The sequence below is a fragment of the Apus apus genome, chromosome 5 (assembly GCF_020740795.1).
Source record: "Apus apus isolate bApuApu2 chromosome 5, bApuApu2.pri.cur, whole genome shotgun sequence".
In the NCBI taxonomy this organism is placed as follows: domain Eukaryota; kingdom Metazoa; phylum Chordata; class Aves; order Apodiformes; family Apodidae; genus Apus; species Apus apus.
In genome coordinates, this window is record NC_067286.1 from 57,215,285 (window position 1) to 57,228,849 (window position 13,565).

Sequence of the window (13,565 nt, forward strand, 5' to 3'; positions counted from 1 at the left end):
TTCTGGGAAAGAAAGGCCTCACTGGGGAGCAGAATCCATTTGAGAGCAAGAGAGGGTTAGGAAACCCTGTGTGACCTACTTGTGAGCCTCTCCTGATGCCTCCTGAAGTAAGTTAGCAAAGAGCAAATGAAATCACCTTGGGGAGCAGTGCCTGCCAACTACTTCTGCAGTCTCTTTGATGCAAAGCAGCCAAGAATTCACGAGCTGCACATGTGCCTGTGAATATATGCACATGCAGCTGCACACACCAGATTTTAGCCAGGCTGCGGCAGGTGAACCAGGCAGAGGTCACCTAGCAGTTCTGCACATTTTCACTTGTAAGCTACCCATCATGAGAATATCTAAGCAATAACCAAAATTATTTCTTTTCTTAGCTCATGCACAGGGAAAACTGTCCTTCCTTCAGAAGCCAGGGGGGATATCTGCATAGGGCTATGACCAGTCAGGGAACAGAAACTTCCTTTGCAGCAAGAGAGTTCATGTTTGGGAAGTCTGTCTAAAGACTTCCTTACATCAGAGCCTGTCAGAAAGAGCTTGATTTAGTTCAGCTCTTCTGGGAATGGTGGGATCTTTCTTTTGAAGCAGTGATCTAAAGTGGTTCTTCTCCAAGCAGTGATAGCTATGGGCTCAGAGTGTCAGACAAAAGGCATTTCAGTAAATGACCTGATTCTACAGCTCGATACAGAAATCTGGCTTTCCTACAGCCCTGTGACCTGCTGCTCTTCTTCCTGGACATTTTATCTCACCTTCAGACTGCTTCCTTACTAGGAATATGAATGCTTTGGGACAGGAACTGGTCCTTAGTCTGCATCTGCACAATGTATGGTACAATGAACCTCCTGACACCTGGGTTGTGTAGATTAATACAGCCATGGGAATGTCCCTTGTAGTTGGAGGTGACAGTGCTGTAGATGAACATGGAGAGCTTTGCCTGATTAAGCACCTTCTGTCACAAACACAGGATAAACCACATCGTGCTGCTGTTGCACCTAACTTCTTGAGGTCTTTCCCGGGCCTTCCCTCCTTCCTGTGGGAGCATATGGTTTTAAGACACTTCTCTAGTGTCATATTTTCATAGAGTCATAGAATCACTTAGGTTGGAAAAGACCTTGAAGATCATAATGTCCAACCTTTAACCCTACTCAACCATATGCATTTTATCTCCTTATCAAGACTGGTAATAAAGATGTTAAAAACAAGTGGTTCCAGTACTGAACCCTGAGGTTCTGACCGGCCACCAGCTGCATTTAATTCCACCCACCAGCACTCTCTGGGCCCAGCCATCCAGCTAGTGTTCTACCCAGCAGAGTGTGTGCCCATCCAAGCCACGAGCAGCCAGGTTTTTTTTCAAATACCACTGTGTGTTTCATCAGCCTGTGGTGCAAACTAGAGCAGCCCATGTGCTGCAGTGGCTGCCAACAGGGCTTGTTCCAATAGGGAAAAATCCTAAAAATCAAAATACTGCAGTGCAACAGCTACTTTTTCCCACAGAGGCACCCTCTGCCTGGGATTTAAAGATGAAAGCGTTGCACTAGGCTATTCTGCAGCCCCCAGTGCCCACACACTATTTTGGGAGAGGTAAGGAGAGAGGTGAAAGAAGGACTCCACTTACTGGGTTTCTTATTCCCTTTAGGCTACCTAAATAACACAAGGAGGCTGTAATGCAGCATTCAGCCAGGCCCAGTGTAGTGGCCTAAACTGTGTCTTCAATCAGGTCAGGAGATACGTGGTGGGAACAGGAACTATTTTACTTGTCTATAAATAGTGAAGTGCTGACTGCTCAGATAAATACATATGTATAAATGAACAGTGAAACTGGGCTTAAAGAGAGGCTAAAGCAAACACTAACCTTTTTATAGTACCTTATAACAGAGATTTGCCTAGATGGCAGGCTTGTATAAAGAAGTAAATTATCCTTCTACCTTACAGCAGTACAGAAATGCTCTACTGATCAGCTCATAAGGCATCCTCTACAGTGAATAGACATGGTTCAGAAAAAAGTCAATATTTATTAAAAATTAATCTATCAGTCAGTTAAATAACGAAACATCACTCAGTGGCAGGACAAACTGGCAAACATGGTGGGAATCCACTTTTATTTATGAAGGATTTCTATTACTTTATGCCCCAGAGGTGGTGGCTGCTCATCCTGTCCTCCTGCCTGGTGTTCAAGGGACATGGGGTGCTGCAAGGGTGTGGTGCTCTGCACTGAGAAGATAGCAAGAACACTCCAATAAAACATATTGCTGCAGCCTCAGCCAGCTTTGAAGCCTTTGAAGATAATCACACCTTGAAAACGACCTGGGGGCATGATGTATCTGCCAAGGAAGAGGTAAAATGTTGATTAAAGAAGGTAATAATACTATAAATTAAATAATAACAAAGTTATACTGCTCCTCAGAAAGAGGAAGGAAAAGAAGAACTGCTGTTTTCCTTCATCCTCCCTGGCTCTCCAGCCTTGTAGTGGATGACCCTCCTTGCCATCATTCCCAAGGGACAGGTCCTTCTGCTGTCTGAGTTGCGATGACATTAGCCTAACTGGAAGATGTAGGGCAGGGGTAAGTTCACAGAGCGATGCTGCAGTAGAACTGCCCTCTGCAAGTAGCGTACTGGATCTATGGTTTCCATCCCATCAGACTTTATTAAGGGTAGGTGCTGAGCCAAGGTTCAAGAGGACCTGAGGAATTCCTGTGGCGACAGGGGCCAGCCTCCTGCCCGAAGCCCAGCGGGGGGTGAAGAGGCTCTCAGAAGAGGCTGGTGCTGAGCTGCAGGTGGGTGGGAAGGCTGGTGTTAAGGCTTGAGTGGGGGAAAAGGCGAGTGCTGGGGCTGGCTCCAGCAACCAGGGAACGCAGCAGCATCGCCTGCAGCACCACCTCAGCCTTGCTCCTTGGGCCTCCCCAAGCCGGGGACAGCCACATCCCCATCCGGAGGGATGTCTCGAGGTTCCACTTCTCTTCGCGGTGACCCTCAGAGAGCCTGAAACGAGGGAAGCTGAAGCAGGGAACGGGTTGCGACTGCGGTGAGGAGCCCGGGCCCAAAAATCCCGTCAACCTGTCTCACACCTGCCGTTCAGGTGCCGGGCCCCGGGAGGGCCAGCGGCAGCCGCCGCCCGAGGCCGAGGCCAGAGCCGGGCGGGGTCTGGGCCGCGGGGCCGGGAGGTGGCGGGGCCGCCTCCTGACGTCGGGAACCTGCCGTGCGCGGGGCGGGGCGGCGGCGGGAGCGGCCGGCGGGAGGGGGCAGGCAGAGCCGGCTGGCGGGGCGCGGCGCCCGGGCTGCCACCGCGCCGAGGGCCGCAGCAGGTAGGGCGGCGGGGGGAGGGCGGCTCCCGCCTCACCGGCCGGGCGGGGGAACCGGAGGGGAAGCGGGAGCCCGGGCTCTGGCGGACAAAGGGCCGGGCCCGCCCCGCGGCGTGGCGGGGGGGGAACCCGGTGCCGCACCTGGCCCCTCGGGCGGCTCCGGCCGGGGCCGCTCGGCCATCCCGCAGCAGCCGGGGCGGCCCCGGGTGCTGCTCCTGGGGAGGGGGCCGGGCCCGACGGGCGCCCCGCAGCGCTGCTCGGGGCGGTGCGAAGCGGCCCCGGGGCTCGGCCGGCGGCTCCCGGCTCCCTTCCCGGGCGCTTTGTCGGCGTCTCCCCGGCAGGGCCGGGCGGCGGGGCTGCTCGCCTGTCGTGACGCGGTGGCGGGAGCCCTCGCCGCCGGCTCCCGGGGCTGCTGTGCTTGTCTGCAGCGCTGGGGAGGGCGGTGGGGCGTGCGGTCTCCCCTCGTCGCTCTCTCAGGCCTGTGCTCCGCCGGGGGAGGCAGCTCATCCTCCCCGCGGGTGTCACCTGCGCCTTCCCTGGGCCGCCGGGGCGGGGGAGGCCGGCGCTCGGAGCCGAGAGCGCAGCGCAGCCCAGATAAAACGGTGATTTCTTTCCCCCGGTGCGTCTAGGGTGCAGCTTCGATCCCGGGAGGTGGGTAGGTGGGGGGGAAGTTGCGAGCCTGATGCGTGCCGCTCTTACATTCCTTCACCCAGGGAAAGGAAAAGGCGGTATTGTGGAGGAGAGGCCGCAGGAAGAGGCTGCCTGCAGCAGGGCTGTAGCAGCCACAACAAACAGGTGTGGCTGGGAGAGTTCCCGATAAGTGCTGCTCTCGCAGGTTACAGCTGCCTCATCTGCCTGTGGCAGGGGAGAGAGGGGCGATGGACACGCCAAAACCCTCCCGCGGGAATGACAGCCTGTGTTTCCTGTCCTGAGGTAGCAGCGTGGGGTGGTTTTTGGACCAGCTCACGCGTTGAGGAAGGCAGGAAGGATCTGTGGGCTCCCGACGCGTATCGGCGTGGAAGTGGGATGAGCAACAGGGAGGCTGTTCTCCCAGCACCGGTGTAACTGCTCCTGGGAGTTTACTGTGAAAGGTGGTAGGAGCTGGGTTATGTCACCTTACTGATGTGCTGGACCACATCTTTGATGATGGGGGAAGCTCAAGCTATGATTCGTGCACAGTGCTCGTGATGAGGAAATGTTCTGGAAAAGGTGTCCTCCCATGCCACGTTTCATCTTTTCATTGATTGGATTCAGCTGCATGCTTCAATTTTTAAATAATCCTTTCTTCAGACCCTTAGTCTTTCTTTGCTGTGGGAGTATTTCCAGGGCTGCAGAGCTCCTACACATGGGCAGCAGGTCCTGGCACACACTTCACAGCTGCTTGTTGCCATGAGATGTTTAAACCACGCAAGAGGCAACGCTGGGTCCCGTGGCACAGGGAAATTTGGGAACTGCAGCTATGCACTGGTGTACTTCCACACTTCATTATTAGCTCACTGTGTGCCATGTTGTTTTTTTTTGTGTGTGTTTAGGATGTATAAGGATTAAGTGCCAAGTGCCAAAATGAGCGTGACTTCGTGGTTCTTGGTGAGCAGCACCGGCATTCGCCACCGGCTCCCTCGGGAGATGATATTTGTTGGCAGAGATGACTGTGAACTGATGCTCCAGGTAACATGGCTTTTATTTTTTTGTTATTTCTTCTGGAGGTGCAGTAGATGTGGATATAATGTTGGGGATCTGTAGGGATGTTGTGTACTTTTTTTCAAATGACATCTTTGAAAAGTAACTTCATTTTTTTATGTTGAGTCAGTGGTTCCCATGAAGACTTAATGTTTTTGTAAAAGTGCAAGTGAGGTTTCTTTCAGACTGCCAGTGTCATCAGATACATAGGAGCTGTAGTGATGAGAGATTAATCAAACAGATTAACTATCTTGATACTACTGTAAGCAGTAAGCAAAGACCATTCTGTCCTGATCTGTGATTATACTGCTGGTTTTTGTAGCTTTTAATACATGCCCTGTGTTTAGTACTATGTGTGATTTGAGTGGGGGCTGGGTTTTTTGTTTGCCTAATTTTGCCTTTGATTGAATTGTCAGTGCTTGTATGTCTCACTTAGGTTCTTTTATCATGGTAGGATATACGATGTTTAGCAGAGGAACTCTGTTTTGGTGGGGAGGGTAAGGTGGTGACCTCTTCCAAAAGTAATTGTGTTCATTGGGCAAATTTTAAGCTTCTGTTAGTGCTTCCCATACCAGGGAATTATGTCTCTGCTGGACATAATCCAATGTGTCTAAAGTGTCAACTGTGGTCTGATGTTTGACAGCATAATGTAGTGGATGTCACTCCAAACAAATGAAGCTGGAATCTTGCAAACAGCTTTTGACAGGAGCAGTTTAGCTCAAGAATCTGTAGAAGCTCAGAATTAAATTAATGTTTCTGCTAAACCCCTGCCATGAGTGCTTAAATGCAAAGTAATGTTTGATTGCACCTGCCTGTTTCCCTTTGCCCCTTAACAAAGGTGCCAAATGTGCCTGTTGGTGTTAAAATTAGGAAGCTGTGCAACAAGGACTCCCTCCCCTGTAGTTATGTCTTAAATGTTTTGCTGATGTTCTACCAGGCAGGCTGTGTTTGTAGTTACTGCAGGGATTTTGTATATGTTAGTGAGAGGTTTGTTTAGGAGGGTATAAGTTCTTGTAGAAGGTGTACTGGGAAGGCAAGGTGTTGTCTAGCTGTAAGAAAATGTTATTGTCCACAAAAGGAGGCCTTGCAGTGCTTTTACTGCTCTGCTAGCTGGCAGTGAATGGCATGACTGTTCTGCAGTGGTCATGTCTCAAGCATACTCCTGTTGGACAGCAGATCATTTGTCTGGGTTTTCCCATGAATCACACTATCCTTTATTTCATGTTTCTACTTGTCTGACTGGTGAGGCATGTAAAGATGAGACATGAAAAATGGGTTCTCTTGTGACTTGAAGTGAGAAAACATACATAGTTGCCTTTGTTTCCAAAAACAGCCTGAGTTTTAGGGTGCCCATCTTAGTAAGTTCTGAAGGTACTTGAGGTTTTTTTACTGTCAGGGTTCAGCACTCTGAGAATCACCTATCTCAAGCTGTGCACCCTAAAATAAAAGTACGCAAATATCAGTCATGCTTAAAATGCATTGTGTGTTTCTCTGGTCATTTATGGGGTTAACTGGAGAGCGTGGATTGTGAGCCACTCTGTAGCACACGGAGTATTTGGTGTTTCTTTGCAAATCTGAGCTGGCTTGTCAGTGTTGCATGTGGCCTAGTAACTTTGTGACGCTCTATGTTTTCCATGCTCTTTCCTACAAGGTAAATTCATTGGGCATTCTGGGGAAACCAGAAGTGTCTGTGCAAGCAAAGTTGTGTGTGAGCAGTTGGAGGATAAGGTCTAAAACTAGACTTTTTTCCTACTGTGACGGTCCATATCACAAAATCATTGTGAATACTGGCACAAGCATTTGGCTTGGGGAAAGCTTAAGAAGGAGGGCAGTTATTAGAGCAGATGGACAGAGCTCATGTGACAGAGTTCATACCTGTAGTATTTCTGTGGTACTGAGCCTGAAACTGTATATTCACGGCACAGTTATTTTGCTTATGTATTTCAATAAATTTGCCTTTAATCCCTTGAAGTTTACACTGGGAGCAGACCGGCAGTGCCTGGGGAATGGTTTGTATGACCTGGTTGGTGTTTTTTTGTGTCTAAGACAGTTGCTGCTTAGTGATTTCATCGTGGTACAGTTTGTGGTTCCCTGTTGAGACCGTGTGTATTAGATGGCGCAAAAACATACAACACAGAGATAACCCTTGTCCTGGAGACTTTGCAGTCTTTCTCATTTTACTGTTTTAGGAGCGTCTTATCTTTTGATATTTTCTTGGAATGTGTTGTTTCAATGTATCGGATCCCTAAACAGCAAAAAATGATGGCTTTGTTACCAAACAGTAAAGCTTTACTCTTGCCTGTGTTTACTGATTTCATACAGGTGCAAGATTTGCTTTCTGATTAACAAAGAGGTGAAGAAAACCAGGAGTCTTTAAGCTTGAAGCTAAGTAGGTTTGATAGTGATGAAACATAATCTACCTTGAAATCTTCTATACCTACTAAGAGGATTAGATATATTTTAAATGTTTTTTGCAGTACTGTAAAGCTTCTAGTAAAAATAAATGCAAGATTTACATTGGGTTTGAATGTTAGTGCATGGACAAAAATGCTGTGTAGTGTAGCTTGGTATGCACTGTGTCCTTGTGCAGTGAAGAGCTCAGTTCTGCCTCTTTTCTGAAGAACAGTGCTGGATTTCTTCAACAGTCTCACTGACTTCCTTCTGGTTACAGTCAACAAACAGCAGGCATGTAGAAATCTAGACATTCACTAATTTCCACTAGTGTGTTTTTTTGTGTGAAGCTTGGTGGTGGTAGGAAGTAATTATCTGAGAAGGTTTACTATTTTTTATATTACCAAAAATAAGAGGGGTTTTGGATCATCTTGAAAAGTCATTTTCCTCTCCCTCGACATTCTTCTTGGGAAATATAGTTGCCATTTTTATCTGCTTTGATGAATTGCTTAGTGTGATGTGTATTTACTCAGGGGATGAGCATTTTGTGAACTCAAAAATCTTCACTTAACCATTAAAACCTTCCCCTCTGCCCCTCAACAAAGCCTCTTTTGCATTTTTGCTAAATGTAAATATTTAACAGAAGGGAAAACAGGGTCATGATTTCCTTGTTTTTGTTTGAGAGAGATGTTTATTGGAAAATTTGGGAAAGAAAAATATTTAACCAATGCTCCCTTGAGTATTTTGCTGTCTTTAGAGTGATGGCTTGGGCATGCTATTGTCCTATGCCAGGTGAGATTGTACACATAAGGAGTAGGTGCAGATGGCACAATGCTTTCTGTTTTATGCCTTTGTCCTGTGTGACTTTTAAGACAGCTTCACACTTCCTACCAGGAGACACTGTTTTCAAGTGCTTATAACTGTGTTAAACTTTGTAGCTGTTTGGCATCAGAGTTTCTGTTCCTGGTGTCTGTTTTAGGTGGTGTGCTCTGGATATGATCAGCTCCCTTCTTTGGTCTTTGCTGTGAGCAACTCAGAGAAAAAAAAAAAAAATCTATTTTCTTCATGTAAACCATTTAAAAGTATGTTTAACCTCTTCTTTGAAGTTCTGGCATTGTAGAGCTGTGGGGGTGGTGCATTTAAAGAGTTGAATGCCTATGTCAGAGGTGATCAGTAATCTGAATGTGACTAATCTCCAAACCTTCAGAAAAAAAGTGGGAGGTTGCAGCAGGGACTTGCTTGATACTTCTGTCCTAAGTGACGTCTCATCTGGGAGTCAGGTTAGTGGTGGAAGGGATTGTAGAACAGAACTGTCGCAGGTTGGGCAAAGAGGAACTAGGTGCAGGGATGCACAAGGCTGGGGTTTAGATGTAAGAGCAACTGCTCTAGATTAGATCAGGGTGCATCTAGCCTGGTATCCTGACTCAGACAGTGGTCAGAGCAGCTGTCGAGGAAAGTGCGAGGGCAAGCCAAGAGTATAATGATACTTCCGGAGTACTTGCTAAACCTCTTGACCTGTGTTTTAGGAAACCAGAGGCCAAATCTTTGCATTTACTCATTGGATTTCTGCTCTATAAAGCCTCACCAGGAGATTAGGATTTGGCTGAGCAGGGAGGCACAACAAGGAGCCTGTCATGTGTACAGAGTGCGAGGAGGAGCAGCAGGACTTGGAAAAGCGGAAGGTGGTGCATATAGGGCAGAAGATGGTCAGTGTTGGGAAAGTGGACATTGCAGGACGTGATGCTGGGCAGCATCTTCCTTAGGCCTGAGATGGGCTCAAGACTTGCTTTTATTCTGGTGTCATCAAGTAGCTGTGAAAGCTACTAGCCAAGCATCTGTCACTGGTCCATATGGGACATTGCATGCTGCTTATGGTATCAATTAGTCAGTTGAAGTACTAGGAGCTTGTGAGCTAAACATAGAGGTTTGTTCTGCTGGTGAATTGGATAAATAGTTACTTGATACTGCTCGAATAGGCATTTCCCTCTTTTTACCTTGCTTTGGTAAAAAACTAGGGAGTTACAAGCATTCTACAAACTAAAGGAACACTCTTGTGGCTGCTAAGTCAAGTGTTCATAAGTGTGGAGTGGTTACGACAGACAGGTGTGAAGATTGCCTGTGTAATCCTGCTCCTGCCCCTGTGTACGCAGGCATGAAGATGCAATCTGTTATTGTGTCGTTACCGGATGTTTTTCCCCCGCAGGATCTGTTCCATGTTGGGTACACAGGCACAAATAATAGAGTGCAATGGTGAACTCTGTTTGTGACATCTGGTCAAGTTAAGGTTTCATTCACCTGACGTATCCTATCTTCCCCAGGCCATACTTGATAATATGTCTCTCCTATGTACTTTATTAAGTGTATACATAAACAAGTGTGAATAGGTGTGGTGTAGTTTGTGTACAGCATTATGCTGGGTGGAAGCAGATGGTGTGAACGTGTTAGGTTATCTTTCTCCTGGTACTTCTAGGTGAATTCACTGCGGAGCAGGATCCACACTGTGGATCCTGTCATCACTCAGGTATTTTCCCCAGTGGGAGCTATGCAGAATCTCTGCTGCCTTTTTGTCCTGACTGCTTTCCCCATGGAAGTGTGGGGCAGGAGTGGGAAGCTGTAGTCGGGACAGGGCAGAGCCCTGCTCATGCTGTTTGGCTGCAGTTACCCAGAGGGTGTAATCCAGCATTAGTCCCTGGGCGTTGAGAATTGCAGTGATCCTGAGACAGTCATTCATTAGATGTCACAAGGGAAGTCAATGTCTTACAGGCAGAAGGGAGAGGATCTAGCCTTGGGAAGGCTCTGCTTTTTGACAGGTAGTGTTTCCAGGTGCCTGGGCAGCAGCTGTGAGAGGAAGGATGCACATCCCTTGTTTCCAGGCCTGGAGTAGTTTTTTTTGGTTCTTGCCTCTCCCATTGTTTTCCGTTAATGTGCAGCTGATGGGAGCATTATGGTGCCTGATGAAATGTGGGTTGAGGAGGCTGGAGGCATGGCAGGACTGGCAAACCTGGGAGGGGAGATCATTGCTGGAGGGAGGTAAGGAGAGAGGTGATGGTGGCACTGCAGGCACCAGTTATTAGGGGTGAGAGGACTCTGTGGCTGGCAAATTGCTGGAAGCCTGGCCTGTGGAGGGAGGGTTTGTCCCTCTCCAGAGCAGGCAGGGGAAAAAGGGGACCCCTTCCACATCTGAGATCCTAATCCAGGCACTTGCATGCAGTTTAGCTGTCCTATGTAAGTTCAAGCTTCTGTCCCACCTAAGATGATGTTTTTCTATGTCTCCTGGGTGGGCATGTATATAAAGGGAAAACCAGTGCATCTGTGGGCAGTGTGTTCCCTGCCTGTAGTCAGGATCTGACTCGGGGTCACTTGAACTGATGCTCCATTTTGGGAAAGGGGAATCAGAAAGCAAAAACTCGTTCTACCCCAAAATAATGGGTTAAGTTTTTATGGGAACTGTGCCAGCCTCCAAATCCCTTCACCAAGCTGTGGGGATTAGAGTTTCTTTTTCCTGTGGGATTTCTCTGTTTTGTTCAGTGCCTTATTTTTTGCATGAATACTCAGGCCCTGCTCCTGCCACAGGTCCAATAAAGTCCATGATCTTTGCTGCAGCGAGGCTGAAGGCAGGAGCCTCTGCAGCCCAAGAGCTGTAATGTGAGTCCAGCTTCAGGATGAGGTGGCTACACCTGCTGAAGAGACATTTGTCTGCTCAGGCAGAGTCATTTAGAAACCAGCAGCACATGCCCTTGGGAGTGATCAGGCTGCCTCTTGTGGGGGTGTCTCATTTGCAACCAGCCTGGGGCAGGGCAGAGCATTCGCTAATGTTCTGGAAAAGTACTGAACTGGCTGATAAACACAACTCTGAAATGCACATTGTGGTGAAAGAGAGAGACACAGTGTTTGTAGCTGTCATTAAATGTGATCCGAGGTTTTGCTTTTGAGGAGCAAAAATCATATTTCAGGCCAGAATGCAAGGAATTATTTTTTATTTTCTTAAATTTGGCTTTGCCCTACTCCCTTCTAAAGTGAGACACTGGGAGACGTTTGCATTTCCTTACTGGGACACTTCTGCGAAGCACAGTACTGGCAGAAATGTAACCTGTTCACTATGGAAAGTATTTGAGCAAATGTTTATTGCCTGCTGCCACCAGAATGCTGCAGTTATCTTGTGCCAGACGTGCACAACAGGCTAGTGAGGAATAGGGAAACTGCTCCCATTTGTTTATTTTATCTCCAATACCACGATGCCTCGCGGCACTGGCAGGGCCGAGGTCCAAATCTCAACCCTGAGCAGTAGGATTTTGCCCATAGTAATTCTTCTGGGGGAAAAAGCAGCATCTGTATCTACATAGACAGCTGATCTGTGTCTGCTCCCTGGCCCTCTGGGGAAATGCAGGCTGTCTGGCTGTATTCCTCCTCCTGCCTTCCTAAGCAGGTCTTGTTTCCTTGTGGGTATTGCTTAGCAGCTGGTGGCTTCATCCTGAGTGCCCTGTTCTATGTATCAGACCCTCACCAAACACAGAGCTGTAGGAAAGCTGCAGCACATGTATTCAGTGTGATACGTATCTCTGTTGGGACTCCTGTGTGTCCCTGAAGCTGCTTTTGCTGCTTCCATGCTAAGCAGGGGCTTCTGCTGATGTAATGCATGCAGTTTGGAGAATCACAAGTGGGCTGCCTAATTGCATGTCTTGATTGGAGGCTGGTGATGCATATTGGTACTGGTATGGGACTGACAGACCCAGAGGTGCTACTCCCATCCGTGATTTGGACTATTTGCTTAATATGATCTTGGAAGAAAGGAGAGCTATACAATACCTCTGTCTTCAGATATATGCTGCATGTGCACTGTGTCTACTAGGTATTAAAAACATGGTGCCTTGTGGATAGCATGATGGAGAAGCAGGACAGCCTTATATTAGGAAATTAATTGAATGTTTGGAGATGCAGCCCCTGGATGAGCTTTGTGTAGTAACAAATCAGTGTCCATTTTTTCCCTTCAGAGAAGTGTAAATGTTGTTAGTCAGAGGAGCATGTGTTATGTTTACCCAGGAGTTGTTTTAACCTGATAACACGTCCAGTGTTGGGACATGGTGAGAACGCTGTGTCCTTCATTCCCAGCCTCTCAGAGTGTAGTCTTATTTCTTGTCTGCAGATCACTAGTACTTAGGAGAAGCCTTGCCTTCCTTGCCTTCTTTTCTCCTTCTCAATCTCATCTGAAGTGCTCCAGCTCTGGTTTTGCCATTTGGGTCCAAGCAGAATCTCAGTGATCCTTGCCATAGTTGAGGAGTGCCACTCATCCCACTGCAAGTGTTTTTTTTTCCTAGTGAAACATTTTAACTGTGTTATTTTCTGCTTTTGACATCTGGGTATAGGCACTTCAGGGTTTTTTAACACTTTATTGGAAATTAATAGGTATTTTCTGCTTCGACCTCTGTGTCCCCTCCTGACAGATGGATCAGTCTTGTCTTTTGTTGTGGAGGTTGTGAGTGATCATAAGCAAGGCTCAGTATTTGTTGCAAGTGTCAGTTTAAGCTGGGGAGTCCTATATTTGTGATTAAATCAAATTAATAGCAGCTTTTCAATTTATAGATGTCTAAAATCTTTCCAGTGGAGCTGCAGACCATTGGGAGCTCTGCACTCGTGGGCTGCTCTGTAATGTGTGTTGACTCAGGCTTCTTAAGTCACTTTCTGTGATTCAGTGGGTCATGCATTAGAAACCACTGGCCTGCTGAGCTGGAGTGACTTCTGTAGGACTGTTCTCAGGCTCTCAGTTGTTACCAGTTTGGAAACTGGTTTGTCTTTTCTTTGGAAGTAGGATTGAGGCAGTCTGCTCCTCTCCAAGAACAAAGCACCATCAGCCACTGGGTTGCTGCTGTCACTGCACACAAGAGCGGTTTATGTAAAATGTGACTGATGCTGAAATAAACCACACTTCAGTTCACAAGCAAGAGTGACCTTTGGCAAGTCTGCATCAAAATAAATAAGGTGTGATTTTAGTTATTTTGAGTTTCCTTGGAGATGGGAACTCCTGCTCTCAGTTTCTGTGATGTTTGCTGGTTTAACATAAACAAAGCTAACAGAATTCCCCTCTTCTCCACCAAAGCATGAAACTTCAGAGAAGTGCAGTCTGTGTAACAGCTTGCCATGTTCCTCATGTGCTTTTTAAAGAGATGCTGAGAGGTAGTATCAGGACTATAGGTCAAATTT

General features: G+C 47.5%; 1 protein-coding gene across 1 annotated transcript in view; it reads left to right on the plus strand.

Moving 5' to 3' along the window:
• The first annotated feature begins 3,213 nt into the window (after positions 1 to 3,213).
• Positions 3,214 to 13,565, plus strand: part of CEP170B (centrosomal protein 170B) — a 60,201-nt gene continuing 49,849 nt past the window's right edge. Inside the window, exons 1-2 of the mRNA XM_051621361.1 lie at positions 3,214 to 3,299; positions 4,829 to 4,964. Of these exons, the coding sequence (XP_051477321.1) occupies positions 4,860 to 4,964 (105 nt within the window). The 5' untranslated portion in view covers positions 3,214 to 3,299; positions 4,829 to 4,859. The remainder of the gene's footprint in view (positions 3,300 to 4,828; positions 4,965 to 13,565) is intronic.